At 45.7% G+C, this 18,259-nt stretch overlaps 1 protein-coding gene across 2 annotated transcripts in view; it reads right to left on the reverse strand.

Moving 5' to 3' along the window:
* Positions 1-18,259, reverse strand: part of IRAK2 (interleukin 1 receptor associated kinase 2) — an 89,556-nt gene that overhangs the window by 24,239 nt on the left and 47,058 nt on the right. For both annotated transcript variants that reach the window (XM_066246053.1, XM_066246051.1), the window contains 6 exons: positions 12,578-12,669; positions 9,914-10,123; positions 9,764-9,828; positions 6,178-6,292; positions 3,428-3,537; positions 555-750 (listed from right to left, as the gene is read on the reverse strand). In XM_066246053.1, the coding sequence (XP_066102150.1) occupies positions 555-750; positions 3,428-3,537; positions 6,178-6,292; positions 9,764-9,828; positions 9,914-10,123; positions 12,578-12,669 (788 nt within the window). The remainder of the gene's footprint in view (positions 1-554; positions 751-3,427; positions 3,538-6,177; positions 6,293-9,763; positions 9,829-9,913; positions 10,124-12,577; positions 12,670-18,259) is intronic.

An 18,259-nucleotide genomic window follows, 5' to 3' on the forward strand; every position in this document is an offset into this window, starting at 1 on the left:
TTATTTCATTTCCACAGTATGCCGTGCGGAGAATATTAAAAATTTAGCCTGACCTGTGGTGGCGCAGTGGGATAAAGCATCAACCTGGAACACTGAGGTTGCTGGTTCGAAACCCTGGGCTTGCCTGGTCAAGGCACATATGGGAGTTGATACTTCCTGCTCCTCCCCTTTCTCTCTCTCTCTCTTTCTCTAAAAAAAATCAATAAATAAAATATTTTTAAAAAAAATTTAATCACAGGCCACATAAACTAATTATGCGGGCTGGATGTTGGCCATGCCTGGGCTAGAGAGTAAGCATGTTAGGCTCTGTGGGCCACACACCACATCTCTGAAACATCCTCTTCTTTGTTTTTTAAAATTATTATTATTCAATCTTTTATAAATGTAAAAATTACATACAAAATAGGCCATGGGCCAGTTTTGGCCTGTGGGCCATAGTGTGCCAACCCCTACTGTACTTTCATAGAACATATCTGAGCCTCTACTATAGCCTGTGCTTACAAAGGAGCCATGGAAAGGGCAAATGAGTACTCAGCAGAGAAGGAAACTCTTACTATGCCACAGCTGAAGATGTCCACTCGCTTTGTCAGCTGCCCCACCTTGATGAAATCCTCTGGCAGATACGCAGTTGAGGCCTGGAAAAGGTGGGTCTTCATCATGGTATAGTTTGACCTTTTGTTGAGAGGACACAGGTGAGCCACTGGATGAGCCAGCATGGGGGTAAAGTTCTGATCTAGCAAAACATTAGAGCTGTGGAAAAGAAAATAAACAGAACCTTCTCATTTTAGGCTGGACAAGAAGAGGTTTCCTTGGAGACCTTTTTGGGAAAACAACTTGGCAGTGAGCAGTGTTGGCCGCAGCAAGTTAAGGTCACTGAAGATCCTTAACATGGAGTTTCTGAGCCAGTCCTAAAAGGGAAGCCGACACCCACCAGCCAATGAGGATGGAGCTGAGATTAATCCAGCAGCCTCAGGAATGGTATTTAGTATGGCCAAAGAGGTCTGGCCATCTTGCTCCCCACAGTGTCCACCCTAATCAATCTCAGCTGGCCAACCCTATAGGCTGTGTTGGCTCAGTCCCTTCTGAACCTGTTCTGACCCCAGCTCTGGCTCAGCTGACTCAGGTCTAAATGCCAGCATCCATGGTGACTGAACCTGCCCAGACTGTAGAAAATAGAGCAATAAAAATATTCTTTTTTTTGGCCCTGGCCGGTTGGCTCAGTGGTAGAGCGTCGGCCTGGCGTGCAGGGGACCCGGGTTCGATTCCCGGCCAGGGCACATAGGAGAAGCGCCCATTTGCTTCTCCACCACCCCTCCTCCTTCCTCTCTGTCTCTCTCTTCCCCTCCCGCAGCCAAGGCTCCATTGGAGCAAAGATGGCCGGGCGCTGGGGATGGCTTCTTGGCCTCTGCCCCAGGCGCTAGAGTGGCTCTGGTTGTGGCAGAGCGACGCCTCGGAGGGGCAGAGCATCGCCCCCTGGTGGGCAGAGCGTCGCCCCTGGTGGGCGTGCCGGGTGGATCCCGGTCGGGCGCATGCGGGAGTCTGTCTGACTGTCTCTCCCCGTTTCCAGCTTCAGAAAAATACAAAAAAAAAAAAAAATTCTTTTTTTTTTAAATTTTTTATTTTTCTGAAGTGAGAAGCGGGGAGGCAGAGACAGACTCCCACATGCACCCAACCAGGATCCACCTGGCATGCCCACTAGGGGGCAATACCTGGCCCATCTGGGGCATCACTCCAATGCAACTGGAGCCATTCTAGTGTCTGAGGCAGAGGCCATGGAGCCATCCTCAGCCCCGGGCCAACTTTGCTCCAGTGGACCCTTGGCTGCAGGAGGGGAAGAGAGAAACAGAGGGATAAGGGTGAAGAAGCAGATGGGTGCTTCTCCTGTGTGCCCTGGCTGGGAATCGAGCCCAGGACTTCCACCGGCTGGGCCAATGCTCTACCATGAGCCAGCTGGCCAGGGCTGCAATAAAAATATTCTTGAACCTAATCATTTAAACCATGAGAGTGAATTCTCAGAAAGTACTCCAAAGGGGGGGGGGCAAAAACTCAACTATATGTGTAAAAATATTCAGTGTTTTATTTAAAAGTAGGCACCAATTCTGTCTGACTGGTGGTGGTACAGTGGATAGAGTGTTGGCCTAGGATACTGAGGTCCCAGGTTTGAAACTGAGGTTGCCAGCTTGAGCGTGGGCTCACTCAGCTTGAGCACAGGATCACCACCAGCTTAAATGTGCGGTTGCTGGTCTGAGCATGGGATCATCGACATGATCCCATGGTCACTGAATTAAAGCCCAAGATCATTGACTTAAAGCCCAAGGTCACTGACTTGAGCAAGGGGTCACTGGCTCAGTTGGAGCCCCCTGGTCAAGGCACATATGAGAAGCAATCAATGAACAACTAAAGTGCCAGAACTACAAATTGATGCTTTTTCTCTCTCCCTTCTTGTCTGTCTGTCCGTTTCTGTGTAAAAAAAAAAAAAAAAAAAAGACACCAGTTCTAATCTCCACTATTAGGAGTGGGTAAGTAAATTGGGCAATCCCTGCTATGCAAGACTAAGAAGTCACTGAGAATGATGATATGCAACCCAGGCAAATGTTTATCATGATTAAATGAAGCAGGAAAAGAGAATATGAATTAGTAAGCAGGTAACTGTGCTGCCTTAGGGCTAAGGCTTCTGTGTGGGAAGGGGCTGAGAAAAGAAATAAAGAAATGGAGGCTAACTGACGAGTCAGGTTGGTGAAGTAGGACAACCTCTCGTCCTTTCATTTCCTTTCCTGTTATTACTGTTGTTTGTGCAACCAAGTAAGAATCAGTGGAGAGAGAAGAGGAAAGGGTTTCCCCTTGCCAAATGGACAGGCACTTTGGGGAAGTGTGAGTTCTATGGTTTTGAGTTCAGTTTTGCCGAAGTCTCTGGTATCTTCTGAAACCTCTCCCCACGCAGCCAATCCCTAGCCAGGGATTGCTTGCTCTTGGATGTTTGGGAGCCTGACAGCTATGGTGCACACTAACCTGCAGGAAGCTTCCCTGGTATGAACTGCTTTCATCAACAGGTACAAAAGCATGGGGCTGGTCTCCAAAAAGACCCTGGGCACAGAGCTCAAAATCTCAAGCAGATATGACTCAGACTTCAAGGACCGGGTACCGACCAGCTGGGTATGTGGGAAGTAAAATCCATCAGGGAATATAGGGTGCTTGTTGGGAAACACTAGCTCAGACAGATGAATGTGGTGACAAGTAGGCAATTCATGCTGGCAGCAATCGGAAACACTGATTTTTGAGAGTATAACAAAGAGAGACCCAAGGGAGGTGAAGTGGGGGGAGAAAAGTAAAAAGAAGAGAGACCGAGTGAGAGAAAGGGGCCGCTGGAATATGGGTCTGCCTCATCCCTGCAGCCTGAGCCCTTGGTGGGGTCCAGCGCCCCCCTTACCTCTTGATGTTGCCATGGATGATCTCCAGGCTGTGAAGGTGTTCCACGGCACGGAGCAGCCCTGAGAAGATGCTGATGCACTGGGCCCAGGGAAGGGGGTCTGAGCCATCCTGAAAGAAAGAAAAGGAGGAGAAACAGTGATACCTGTGCCTTTTAAAGTCCCAACAGCAGGGTCCTGGGCTCCTGTCTCTCCTCCAGCCGTTCCTGTCCTCCGCAACAGGGCTCAACCAGCATGGTCTACTGGCAGGGGTCCAGTTTTGACATCAGAAGGACCCAAGTGTAAATCCCAGCTCAGACATGCAGGAGCTGTGTGACTTTGGAAAAAAACTCAATATCTCTGAGCCTCGCTTTCTTTGGATTAAAATGGAAATGTTAATCCCTATGCTTTAAGGTTGTTCTAAAGAGTCAAGGAAGTGTATGGTATGTCCCTAGCATAGTGCCTGCCACTTAGTAGGTACTCAACAAACAGCAGCTACTTTTTTTTTTCTTCTTCTTCTTGTTTATTTATTTTTTTACAGAGACAGAGAGAGGGATAAATAGGGACAGACAGACAAGAATGGAGAGAGATGAGAAGAAGCATCAATCATTAGTTTTTCATTGCGACACCTTAGTTGTTCATTGATTGCTTTCTCATATGTGCCTTGACCGTGGGCCTTCAGCAGATGGAGTAACCCCTTACTCGAGCCAGCGACCTTGGGTCCAAGCTGGTGAGCTTTTGCTCAAACCAGATGAGCGCGCTCAAGCTGGTGACCTCGGGGTCTTGAACCTGGTCCTCCGCATCCCAGCCTGACACTCTATCCACTGCGCAACCGCCTGGTCAGGCAGCAGCTACTTTTGTCATGACTATTACAGTGGCAGCTCTGGAATTCTTTTCTAAGAGAGGCTGGTTGGGAGAGGAGCTATGGAAGTTGTGTTGGCACACCTGGCACATGGGCCTTATACCCATTTTATGTGTGTTTGGGAAGACTTTACAAGGGCTAATGAAAACTGGGATGGGCTAAAGTCTGCCACCCGTCCCTAGTCGCTACCACTGTTGTTCTAAGACTGAATCTTTAGGCTAAATCACCACTTATTATTCAAGGTCTGTCTTAGATCCCGCATCCTCTAAGAACTGGCCTCGCCAATAGATTTCTTCTCAAAAACTCTGAAATCCAGATTCACGTATAGCCAGTTTAAACCCCAGCCCTGACACTTCTCAGCTGTGTTCCCCTGGGCAAGTCATCCTGCCATCCTGAGCCAGAGATTCATCTTTTGGAAAATGGAGAAAACCTGTTGGGTTGTGGCAAGGCCTGGAGGAGACCTGTGTAAAGCCCTATCACAGTGCCTTGCACACAGGAAGAGCACAGCAAAGCTAAAGATCATTATTATACCATGAATAACTGCTTTGTCTGGTCCCTGCCAAAGGAAGCAATAATTCCATGTGGAATAACTTTTTTCCCCTCTGTTTGAAAATTTTCTGGGAGGGAGAATTGTTTAAAAATTTTTAATAAGTATTATACTCACATGGTATAATATGCAAAAGGTACAAAAGGATGTGTAGTAAAAATTTTCCTCTTGTCCTTAGCCAGAGACCTAGTTCCCCTCCCCAGAGTCAACCACAGCACCATTTTCTTTTATATTTCCAGAGATATATTCCACAAATACACAACCAAATAGGTATACATTAGAATAGCATTATAAAAACTTTTTTTATTTATTCATTTTAGAGAGGGGGAAAGAGATACAGACAGAAGGAGGGAGGAAGGGAAGGAGAGAGAGAGAGAGAGAGAGAGAGAGAGAGAGAGAGAGAAAGAGAGAGAAGGGGGGAGGAGCAGGAAGCATCAACTCCCATATGTGCCTTGATCAGGCAAGCCAGGGGTTTTGAACCGGTGACCTCAACATTCCAGGTTGATGCTTTATGCCCTGCACCAACACAGGTCAGGCAGAATGGCATTTTTAACTCTTTGAGTAGTACGAACGTTCATGTACATCCCCATGTCTCCTGACCATCCAGAGTATGATCAGTTTATTTTAAAAATGTGTAAGGCAACATTAAAAAAAGGCAAATGTATGTTTTTCTTGTTTCCATGAGTTGGTTATCAAACAAACATGATTTTAAGTTAATAAAACTGGAACTGGAACTAATTTCATTTTTTGAAAAAAAACCCCTCACTCCTGTGGGGTCAGCGAGCATGAAAAAAACTCGCTACTCAAAGTGTTAAATAAAATTTTGCCTCGCCTGACCTGTGGTGGCGCAGTGGATAAAGCGTCGACCTGGAACACTGAGGTTGCCGGTTCGAAACCCTGCACTTGCCTGGTCAAGGCACATATGGGAGTTGATGCTTCCTGCTCCTCCCCCTTCTCTCTCTCTCTCTCTCTCTCTAAAAATCAATAAATAAAATATTAAAAAAAAAGAAGTAGCTTTAAAAAAAAATTTTTGCCTCTACTTTTCCACACTCTATATCTCTTAATACTTTTTCTTGTTCTATAGCACTAGCTATCACCTCCAAAAGAATGTTGAATAAAATTAGTGTTATGGGATAACTTTGTCTTGCGCTTGACTTAACTAAAAACACCTCTTGTCAAATAAATTTTTATAGGTTTTTATCTGAAGACCTATTTAGCTAGATCTTATCTCTCCTGGACCAACTTCTCTTAAAGAGTCTCTCTGGATGGCCCCTCCCTCTCTGGACTCCTATATGTCCTTAACTCTTGGTTCTCTAACTGGGTGCTTCCTGGTCCCGTCCTGTGACCATGACCCAGCTTCTTACCTGACACTGGAGTCTGTCCTGTAAAGAACCATTTGCCATGTAGGGGTAGATCAAGCTGTAAAACTGCTTTCCAGTGCAGAAGCCCAGCAGAGGCAAGATGTTGGGGTGGCAGCATCTGAAAGCAGGCATTAGTGCAGGGGTGAGGAGTCAGATAGAAAGAGTAACCAAACACTGCTCCAATTCCTCATCTCACCATCTTCCGGAAGCAAAGGTTTAGAGATTAAGGAACTTGTCCAAGGTTACAACTAGTAAGCAGTGGAGCCAGGACAGGACTGCAGGTTGGTTTGATTCCCAGGACTGGAGTTCTTCCCCCAAACCCTCTTCTGCTAGGTCCCTCCTGAGTCTCCTCCTACCTCTCTGACCACTCTTTCTTGGCCTTTTTCACTAAGAACCACCTCCTTCACCTTCCAGTCTGCTCCTCTAGGTATCTCCCACCTCTATGAGGGAGGCTCCCAAGTCTCTCATCTCCATGCTCTAGGTAGGTGAACAACCTAGACTCAACAAATCCCAAACCCCCTCTCCGCCCATAGTTATTATCTCAGCAAAGTGCACCAACATCCATTCAGTTTTCTAGAAACCTCCTTACTGCCCCCATGTAATTAGTCACCAATCGCTATCATAATAATTTAAAAACACCCTTTCACCCTGGCCAGTTAGCTCAGTCGGTTATAGCATTATACCAAAACACCAAGGTTGTGGTTCAATCCCCAGTCAGGGCACACAGGATGTGACGAATGAATGCACAACTAAGTGGAACAAATGGATGCTCCTCCACCCCAGTTCTTCTCTCTGTCTATATAAGATCAATCAATTAAAACAAAAAAAAAATATTTAAAAATTTTGATTAAAGCCTGACCAGGCAGAGGCACAGTGGATAGAGCATCGGTCTCGGATGCCAAGGACCCAGGTTCAAAACCCCAAGGCTGCTGGCTTGAGGACAGGCTCACCAGCTTGAACATGGGATCATAGACATGATCCCTGGTCACTGGCTTGAGCCCAACGGTTGCTGGCTTGAATCCAAGGTCTCTGGTTTGAGCAAGGGGTCACTCGCTCTGCTGTAGCCCCCAGTCAAGGCACATATGAGAAAGCAATCACTGAACAACTAAGGAGCCACAATGAAGAACTGATGCTTCTCATCTCTCCCCCTTCCTGTCTGTCTGTCTCTTTCTCTAAAAAAAATAAAAAGACATAAAAAATTTGATTAAAAAAAGCAATCCCTTTCATTCCCCCCTCCTCTACCTCTGAAGGACTCTCCTCAGGACTATTGTAGTGGCCTCCTGCCTGACCCCTTTGGTCTCTTCCACTTCCCCCAGGCCATCCTACTTCACACTTTTCACACTCCTTATTTACACACTGCTTTCCCCACGGAACCATAACTTCCCCAAAGCAGAGGCAGTGTTTTCTTCATGGCCTGTACTCCCTAAAGCCAAGTAAGGCCTTAACCACTTCTATCTGCCAAATCAATGAGTGAAGGAATGACTGCCATCTCCAAGATGGCCCTATGCCAAGGTGGAAGGGATTTGAGACTTCCAGTTTCCATAAAATGTGTGTTATATAAGTATATGATAAATGTGCTCACATGTATGAATAGAGAAAGAATTAAAGATTATCAAAGGATTAAAATATATCAAAATACTAATACAGTAATGGTTATTTGTAGGTGCTATGTAAAATAGGTGATTTCTATTTTCTTATTTATAATTTTCTTTATTTCTTAAAATACTCTACAGTTATCACGCATAACTTGCCCAAGGCTGCACGTTGACAGAGGAAACTCAACAGTGACTTGCCCAAGTAGAATGACAGCTGGTGTACACCACATGACCGGTGTCCAATCTACTTTGTTCAATTCATCATCAGTCAGTGATGGTAGAGCCAGGACAAGTCCCCAAGTCTCCAAACAGTCCCCACCCAGCTCTATGACAGGGAGGCTCACTTCACTTCTCCAACCTCAGTTTCCCCATCTGTAAAATGAGCAGGTTTGAGGATGACTTGTGTAGGCTCTTATTGCTCAAGACCAGAGGTCAGCAGAATTTCTCGGTAAAAAGCAAGCTAGTCCATATTTTCAGCTTTGTAGGCCATATGTTCTGTGTGACAACTCCTCAACTGTGCACCATCGCATAAAAGCAGCCACGGACAATACAGATACAAACAGGTGTGGTTGTGTTCCAACAGAACTTTACTCTGAATGCTGAACTTGAGTTTTTTATACTTTTCATGTGTCCTGAAATACTCTTTTTATTTCTTTCAAACCCTTCTTAGCTCTCAAGCCATATAAACATAGGAGGGGCCAGATTCAGCTTACGGGTCATCATATGCCAGACCCTGCCCTAGAGCACTAAGATTTTAAGATGGATTCACCCTGCCTGACCAGGCGGTGGCGCAAAGGATAGAGTGTTGGACTGGGATGTGGAGGACCCAGGTTCGAGACCCCGAGGTCACCAGCTTGAGCATGGACTCATCTGGTTTGAACAAAGCTCACCAGGTTGGACCCAAGGTCGCTGGCTCGAGCAAGGGGTTACTCAGTCTGCTGAAGGCCCAGAGTCAAGGTACATGTGAGAAAGCAATCAATGAACAACTAAAGTGTTGAATGAAAAACTGATGATTGACGCTTTTCATCTCTCTCCGTTCCTGTTCCTGTCTGTCCTATCTATCCCTCTCTCTGTCTTTGTAAAAAAAAAAAAAAAAAAAAAAAAAAGATGGATTCACCCTTACAGTTGGAATCAGTAAGTCTCTGCCCATCTCAAAAAATGAGATAGAGGCCCTGGCCGGTTGACTCAGTGGTAGAGCGTCAGCCTGGCGTGCAGGAGTCCCAGGTTCGATTCCCGGCCAGGGCACACAGGAGAAGCACCCATCTGCTTCTCCACCCTCCCCCTCTCCTTCCTCTCTGTCTCTCTCTTCCCCTCCCACAGCCAAAGCTTCATTGGAGCAAAGTTGGCCCGAGCGCTGAGGATGGCTTTATGGCCTCAGGCGCTAGAATGGCTCTGATTGTGGCAGAGCAATGCCCCAAGATGGGCAGAGCATCGCCCCCTGGTGGGCATGCCGGGTGGATCCTGGTCGGGCGCATGCGGGAGTCTATCTGACTGCCTCCCCGTTTCTAACTTCAGAGAAATACAAAAAAAAAAAAAAAAAAAAAAGGAAAAAAAATGAGATAGAAACAGATATCTCTTCCTCCTGGATGAAAGGCATTGGGCCAAGAGAGCCAAGGTTCTTTTATAATTTAAGTATGTGTGTGTGTGTGTGTGTGTGTATATACACACACACACACACACACACACACACATACATATATATGCAACTATAGGAAAAGTATGGACTATGGAACCAGATCAATCTAGGTTCAAATAATTCTGGCTGTCACTTATTAGCTGTGTGGTCTTAGACAAGACACTTAACCTCTTTGTGCCTCAATTTTCCCATATGTAAAATAGCATGATAACAGGAGCTACATTACAGGGTTCTCAAGAGGATAAACTGTGTTTATATACACAGAATGCTTAAAACATGCCTGCCGCACAGAAAGCACTCTTGATAAGAGTTAACTGTCAGCATGATTTAAAAAAGATCTCCCATAGGAGAGGCTTACCTATGACAAATTTGCATCTCTGCTTGTAAGAATTTTTCAACTGATCCTGGACCTCGGCAGGCCATCTGTAGGAAAACAGACGCTGAAACATGAAAATCCAGCCTCACCCAGGCAGTCTCCACCCCTTACTGGAAACCAGGAAGTACTCACCTCTTTGAGCTTCTTGAAGACAAATGGCATGCCCTGCCTTTGTCCTCTGTAGATGTCAGCAAAAAACCCTTCACTGATTTTGTGGGTTTGGTTAAAGTTATCGGTTGCCTGAACCACATCCACCTCACTCCAGGAAAGGCCGTCTCCAGCCAGGTTCAGAGGTGTTTCTTGCTGAGGAATGGAGGTGCTGATATCCTGGGGTTTCAGAAACTGAGAATAATATGAAATTAACAAGGAAAATATTATTTTCCCTGCTACCACAGGGATCTTAGAACACCAGAGCTGAAAGGCTAGAAGGAATCATCTTATCCAGTGAGGGGGAATGAAAAAAAGGTCATGAATAGGGACAGCTCAAATCCCAGCTCTGCCCCTAACTTGCTCTGTGTCCTTAGACAAATTACTTAACCTCTCTGAACTTTAACTGCATCAGCAAAAATGAGCATAACAATCGTACTCTGGAGAGAAATTCGAAATTAACAAAAATATGGCAAATGGTTGAAGTTTGCTTTTTTGGTTTTTCAGTTTGCAAAGGTAAGCACCAAGGGGGTCAAAGAGCTGTGAGACCACACAGCTGGTCAATGGCCAAGCTGGTGCCCCTGGCACGTGCCCCTGGCCCTGTACATGTCACTCATACTGGAAAGCAGCTTCATATAACCAAGCACAATTCTGTAATCAGCTTCAGAGACTGCTTATTTGTAAGCATATGAAAAGTAGCTTGGCTTTCATCACTTCCTTCTTCCAAACAGGCATACAGAAACTTAAATTTTTGAAATATTTTTATGCTCTTAGAAGCAGTGTCAGGCCCTGGCCGGTTGGCTCAGCGGTAGAGTGTCGGCCTGGCGTGCGGGGGACCCGAGTTCGATTCCCGGCCAGGGCACATAGGAGAAGCGCCCATTTGCTTCTCCACTCCCACCCCCTCCTTCCTCTCTGTCTCTCTCTCCCCCTCCCGCAGCCAAGCCTCCATTGGAGCAAAGATGGCCCGGGCGCTGGGGATGGCTCCTTGGCCTCTGCCCCAGGCGCTAGAGTGGCTCTGGTCGCGGCAGAGCGATGACCCGGAGGGGCAGAGCATCGCCCCCTGGTGGGCGTGCCGGGTGGATCCCGGTCGGGCGCATGCGGGAGTCTGTCTGACTGTCTCTCCCCGTTTCCAGCTTCAGAAAAAATACAAAAAAAAAAAAAAGAATTTATTTAACAAACTGGAATGAGAATGTACACATAGTTTTGATACCTGGTGTTTTCACTTAACAGCATACTGTAATCATTCTCCCAAGTTATCATCTTTGAGTATGATTAAATTTCAAAGAAAATCAAAACCTGTTGAAGTGACAGTCTCCTTTTTAGACAGCTTCATTACAGACCCACACAGAGCTGGCTTCTTTACCAGGCACCTTGCCCACACTTTTAGGGGCCAATGAATACATTTTAATTTCTTGTAAAATCAGAAGAACAAAAACAAACTTTTAGCCTGACAGGTGGTGATACAGTGGATAGAGCGTTGATTAGAATAATGAGATCCCAGGTTTGAAACCCAAGGTCACCGACTTGAGCATGGGCTCATTCAGCTTGAGCACGGGGTCACCAGTTTGAGTGTGGGATCATCGACATGATTCCATGGTTGCTGAGTTGAGCTCAAATGTCACTGGTTTGAAGCTCAAGGTCACTGGCTTGAGCAAGGGGTCACTGGCTCGCCTGGAGCCCCCATTCAAGGCACATATGAGAAAGCAATCAATGAACAACTAAAGTGCTGCAGCTATTAATTAATGATTTTCATCTTTCCCTTCCTGTCTCCCTTTCCCTCTTTCTCGCAAAACAAACAAGCAAAACACCTTTTAAAGTCAAAGAAAATGTTTTCTCTTTTTTTAGAAAGACAGGAAAGGAAGGGGGGAGAGAGATGAGAAGCATCAACTCGTAATTGCTTTATTTTAGTTGTTTATTGATTGCTTCTCACTTTGCCCTGACAGCAAGTGGAGGAGCAGCTTGCACTGGGGCCTTCAGCATCCCGGGCCAACACTCTATCCACTGCACCACTACCTGGTCAGACAGGGCTCATTTTTAATCTAGCTTGAATTATAATCATCTTTATATCAATGCAATTGTAAAATATAATTTTTATTTGTTTGTGTTGTTTTTCTTTTTGGTTTTATATATATATATATATATATATATATATATATATATATATTTTTTTTTTTTTTTTTTTTTTTTTTTTTTTAATGGAAGAAAGGGCCATTGAAGGCACAAGTGCCTAAAACCCTTAAAAGTCATATATGGTACTAAACCCAAGTCACTAAAAATCCAGAACATAAATACCTTGTGGGTTGAAAAAAAAAATTGGAGGGGAGGCAGTTGATAAGCAAATGACTACTATAACCAATATATTTTGAGGGAGAAGGATTCCAATTATCAGCTCTCATTTAAACACAAATAATGGAAAAGTTCTTTAAAAATGTATATTCACTAGTGCACCTTCCCCCCACCTCCAGCCCCATCCCAGCTATATTGACCGTCAGTGCTTACTGTCTTAGAAACTCAGAGTAATTCAGTGGGTCTCCTTTCTCCCCTTCACCTTGCCCCTATCCCCTAAACTGGTCTCAGGGAATAAACACATTGCAGTTTTGAGAAGGAGTGTCACAAACCAGGGATATGGCTTTCAGGTGGAGGATTTACCTTTGAATCAGATGAAGCAGGAAGGTCAGTTTTCAAGGAGGGTGGGGCATCATCAGGAGGAGGCAGGAGGCTGGCTCTAGCTGGAGCAGGACCTGGAAAGAAGGGACTGTGGGTCAGAAAGTGGCCCGCTTGAGGACAGAGAGAGAGGGGGTCCCTGTCAGTCCCAGACCAAGCTAGACTCTGATTCACTCCACAAACACTTATTGTCAATAATGACAACTGCTTCTGACATCCCCAAGCACCAGCCTACACAATCCTCAAGTGCTACCTAAATAAATCTTTATAACAACTCTATGGGTTGGTCCTACAAACGACCTCCATTTGGCAAGTGGAGAAATAAAGGCACTGGATGTGGCCACTTGCCCAAGGCCACACAGTAAGTAGCAGAGCCAACTTTCAAACGGAATGTCATCTGTGTGACATCTAGCCCCTATACTGTCACACTTCCCTCACCAGGATCAGAGAACACACAGGCAAGTTAGCTACATGCCTTCCGCAACCTCCACCACGCAATAACCAGCCTCTGAGGTCAGAGGCAGGAGTGACTGGCCATAACATGTTAGGAGATCAAGGAGTGTTTCACAGAGGAAGGAGCATTGACCTGGGCTTGAAAGATGGGCGAACACTTCCGACAAGTGGGTGAAGTAGGAGGGCACCGAGGCAGTGGAACCGGCCCATTCAGAGGCAAGCCCAGGTGTGTGGTAAGTATTCCAGGCACACTTAATTAGCAAACATTGACATCATGTCAGGGAGTGTTCTAAATGACTCACTGTGTTAACTTATTTAACCGTCACAACCACCCTGGAAATAGGTACCACTATCGTCTACTCTTTGCAGATGCTCTGAGTAAGTGGGGGCTGGCCCTTCCAAGGGCACTTGATATTTACCCCACGGTTGCAAGGCCAAATTCACCTGCTTCCCATATTTCTGGCTTATGACATCAGGAAAGAAGTGATTAATCTGGAACATTGGCCCTAAAAAATAATTCAGAAGCCTGAATATAGTACCAGGCCGAAACTAGAACTGCCAAACTATGTATTAACCCAGGCAGCTGATAAACAAAACTGACCTGACACAGAGCCTGAGGCTCTTTCATCCCCTCAGAACCCAAAAGGAGGGCCCCTTGAGCCTCTCTCCTTGGTCTGCTGCTGCTTCTAGACTCTTTAGATTGCCCCCCCCCCCCATTTCCCAGCATCGGCTACATCTGAAAGAACTACACTTGAGAAGGTACTGTGTTTGTACATCCACTGCATCAAAGAATCCCAGAATGGGGCACTAAAAATAAACACACACACACATACACCTCAGTCCATCAGGGCACTACAACTGTAAACTGAGCTTCAGGGTAAGAGCTATAGCTCAGACACTGGAAGTAAACCCTTGGCAAATACACCAATTAATCCAGATTGAAAAATAAAATAAATAAAATCAGCAACGCACTGACAGACCAGCTGCTGGCAGCATAACTGGTGGAGACTCTGGCCCGGCTGCTCACACAACGCCACACCCCATCTGCACCCAGGCGCTCTGATGGAGATCAGTCTCCCCAAGGACACCCCTGAGCCTGCCTTAGACTACAAGAAGGACAGCTCCTTCTCTGTTTATCTCAGGAATTTGTCCTATGAAAATACCTGCATGTTCATTTTGGCTGTTGCTCCACAGGTGACCTGGAATACAGGTGCCCACTAGCCAGCAGCACAAGGACCCTGCCTTGCAGGAAGGCCCCTGCTACTGCTCCTCTAGTGGTGAAGTCTCCGCCCTTGTCCTGCCTTCTCTTGGCCTCTGTCCAAGGCCCTTGGCCAACCACGGTCATCCATCTCCTAAACGTTGGCCATGTCTCTGTGCCACCTCACTGAGGAACTTGTTTTTCTTTCAATCAATTTTAATTCACAGAGAATGTATTTAGCCTTAAAATTTCTATTTTTGTGTCCATGTGATACATGTTTTTTCTAACACCCATGTTCTCGTGGACCACTGGGGGTACAGGTTCCGCTGGGGACCGCTGCTCCAGGCCACCTCACTTTCCCTCCTGATTCTTTCCTTATGTGCATCCACCTCCCCTCTCCCTGACCCAGTGCTGGCTCAGAGCAGAGCTTCACGCATGGTCCCTTGTCCTCTTCCTTTGTCCTGTGACTCCCGGGTCAGCACTGGCCTCACACAGCCAGGAGTTTCTGGTCTGACTTGATGCCTGGGGTTTACTTGGGGGCTGTACCAGGTCTCTTGGGTTGGAGGGATCACTGAGGTCTGCTCTTGTGATATATGAGGGCTACTAACTAAAGGAGTGGCTGAGTCTATTTATTCCTGTGGTTTTGTAAAAAATAAAAAGGAATGGGATTTGGACCACTACTGCAAGGCTGACACATAAGGTAAGAACTAGCTCTTGCTTTGTAAATGTTCATGGAAGGACTGGGCCAGAGAAGACACTGGACTACATAGATGTCATTTCTAAAACATTAAGATGTGTGCTCTGGGCAACCCACCTGAGCTGAATTCTGGCCCCACCATTCAGTCAGCCAGGAAGCTCTGGCAGGTTAAGCATCCTTCCCCAGCTATCAGGGTGGGCAGCTCCCTGGTTGTCAATGTGATTTGTGAGGCTAGGGCTAGAAGATCTCAGCCCAGGGTGCCTGCAGATAGGCACTCATTGTTCCCACCTGTCATGCCCACCCCAGCCACCACTGCCTCCACACTCTCTACTCCACAATGATATCAATCAGCTTGAACTTCGGAGCCCAAAGGAAGTTTGGGGTTTTCCCAAGAAAAGACAAGCTTTGGGTTCTTAGATGAAATGAATGATTACTCTCTTAAGAGTTAACTCTTTGTGTGCCAAAACATTACCAAAAATAAATTTTTTTCCCTAAGAAAATCTTTCTAGAATGTCTGCTTTTCAAAGCAGAATGCAGCAAATCCTATCTTGCTGCATTGAATCATTGTAGGCCTGAGAATAAAACACACAAAGGTGCCATAGCTCATTTGGGGTTTTCTGTTCCCTGCCCTGTGGCTGGCGGTGGGTCAGCCTCTGCAGCCTCCCCATCTCCTTTCTGTTTACTAGACAGAACTAGGCTCAAGTCCTGGCTCTGACATTACTAAAAGATTTGACCTGGGTGAGTTGTGCCTCATTTCTTTAGCTTTCTCAAATGTAAAAAGAGCAATAATAGTTCATTCTTTGGAGAGTTCTTGTCTAGATTAAGAGATGACAGGCACAACACACAAAGATCAGTCTCTGGTACTGTTTGGAGTACTCCAAGGCTAGTATACCTGTGTGAGAATAAGAGTAAATGGATTCTTATTGACAGCCCAATGGCCTTTCCTATAGCTAAGAAGGTTGTTTTGAGTTATTTCAGGTACTCAGAGCCCATTTATCTGAATTCTAGCTTTATGAATGTTTCATGATGTGCTCAGAACCTGTCCGTAGCTCATCTGCTCAAGTATTTCCCCCTTCCACGTCTCTCCCTTATTTCCTCTCACCTACTGCAAGGGGGTCAGACTATATACGGGTTAAGATGTGTGCTCTGGGCAACCCACCTGAGCTGAATTCTGGCCCCACCATTCAGTCAGCCAGGAAGCTCTGGCAGGTTAAGCATCCTTCCCCAGCTATCAGGGTGGGCAGCTCCCTGGTTGTCAATGTGATTTGTGAGGCTAGGGCTAGAAGATCTCAGCCCAGGGTGCCTGCAGATAGGCACTCATTGTTCCCACCTGTCATGCCCACCCCAGCTACCATTGCCTCCACATTCTCTACTCCACAATGATATCAATCAGCTTGAACTTTGGAGCCCAAAGGAAGTTTGGGGTTTTCCCAAGAAAAGACAAGCTTTGGGTTCTTAGATGAAATGAATGATTACTCTCTTATTTGCACTTTGGGCAAAGACAAATAATCGACTTCCTATCTCTGTCTACAGATTATATTTATCATCTCAACCTGCCAGGGCACACATGCTCCGAGGGCCATTCAAGAAAGTGACTGGTGCAAAGACTCTCATAAACATATGACGCTTGTTTTCCCAGTCACCTAACTAAGAAACAGAAGTTGCTATACCTGTAATCTCCTCCATTCCACCAACATTCCCAGAGAATTTCCCTATTTTATTACTATGTTTCCCATTGGCCATCAACCAGTATCACATTTGCTTTGTGACTATTTGCCCTTATCTGTAATTGCTGATCAAAGGTCTGCACTTGTTTTTTCTTTGGCTACAGGAAATAATTTAGACTCCTTAGCAGAGAATGTTACAGACTTGACCTATCTGAGATGTCTGGAATGTTCATCAGCTAGCATTTAATGAGCATTTACATGGTGGTAACCTTGAGAAGTATGATTCCTTACCACAACATGACAACATACATTCTACTTTTTGTGCCCATTTTATAGATGATGAAACTAAGCTACAAAGAGACTAAATAATTCTGCTAGAAAGTAGCAGAGTTGGAATTCAAATGTAGGTCCGTCTAATGCAAAAGCCTATGCATGTTCCTCTCAGCCCATGCTGACCTTGACTTCAGGATCTACATTAATGAACTGAGGTTTCATGGATTTGTGATCTTTGGCTCACGATTCAAGAAGTTGTAGGAGGGCAGAAGGGAGGCTGAGCTCCTGGGGAGAGGTGGTGAGAACAAAGATGTGGGCATGAGTAGCAGTTCCCCTCAGGGAAGTCATCATTGGCTGAGTGAGCCCTTCCATCATTTGCAAACTGTCCCTGAGCCCTTTCATCGCCATGAAGGAATGGAGACAAATCTGAACTGGTCAAGGCTGTAGGATAGTGGTGTGTATAGAGGTTAGGGTCATAATCGTTTAAGTGACACTGCTCAGATGCTACTTTCTACTCATGTGATTTTGAACAAATCATTTTCCCTCAGTTATTCATATGCCATAGAACAAAGAATATCTGTGACTGGCGAAGAGGAGGAAGGTGGAGGGGTAGATAGCACCCTACTGCATGGCTGTGAGGGCCAGGCCATGATCCTTTGCAGAGCAGACAAACAGGTCGTTAGGCTCTTGACGTAGAGCTGGCATGCAGGGCCAGTCTATGCTGGCGGCTTAGGCAAACACAGGTAAAATACCTGGGCCCCATACATATGACCCTAGCAGGCTGTTTATCTCTCTGCGCTTCAGGTTTTCTCATCTGTGAAATGGGGATACTCATGATACCTAACTCACAGCTAATAAGGATTAAATAAATCAACATCTGCCCTGGCCAGATGGCTCAGCTGGTGAGAGAATCGTTCCAAAGCACAGAGGTGGCCAGTTCAATCCCCAGTCAAGGCACATACAGGAACAGATCAATGTTTCCCTTTCTCTTTCTCTCTCTTCCTCCATTTCTCTCTCACTAAAATCAATCAATAAAAAAATTTTAAAATTGAACACTTTAAAAAATATTAAGTCAACATCGTTGAAGTGCTGAGAACAGTGTCTGGCACACAGAAAGCCCTCGTTTACTGAATTCTTTCTATAAAAATCATAAAAAATGGTATATATATTTTTTAATTTTTTTTTAAATTTATTTATTCATTTTTAGAGAGGAGAAGGAGAGGGAGAGACAGAGACAGAGAGAGAGAAGGGGGGAGGAGCTGGAAGCATCAACTCCCATATGTGCCTTGACCAGGCAAGCCCAGGGTTTTGAACCGGCGACCTCAGCATTTCCAGGTCGACGCTTTATCCACTGCGCCACCACAGGTCAGGCAATATAT

The sequence above is a fragment of the Saccopteryx bilineata genome, chromosome 10 (assembly GCF_036850765.1).
Source record: "Saccopteryx bilineata isolate mSacBil1 chromosome 10, mSacBil1_pri_phased_curated, whole genome shotgun sequence".
Lineage (NCBI taxonomy): Eukaryota > Metazoa > Chordata > Mammalia > Chiroptera > Emballonuridae > Saccopteryx > Saccopteryx bilineata.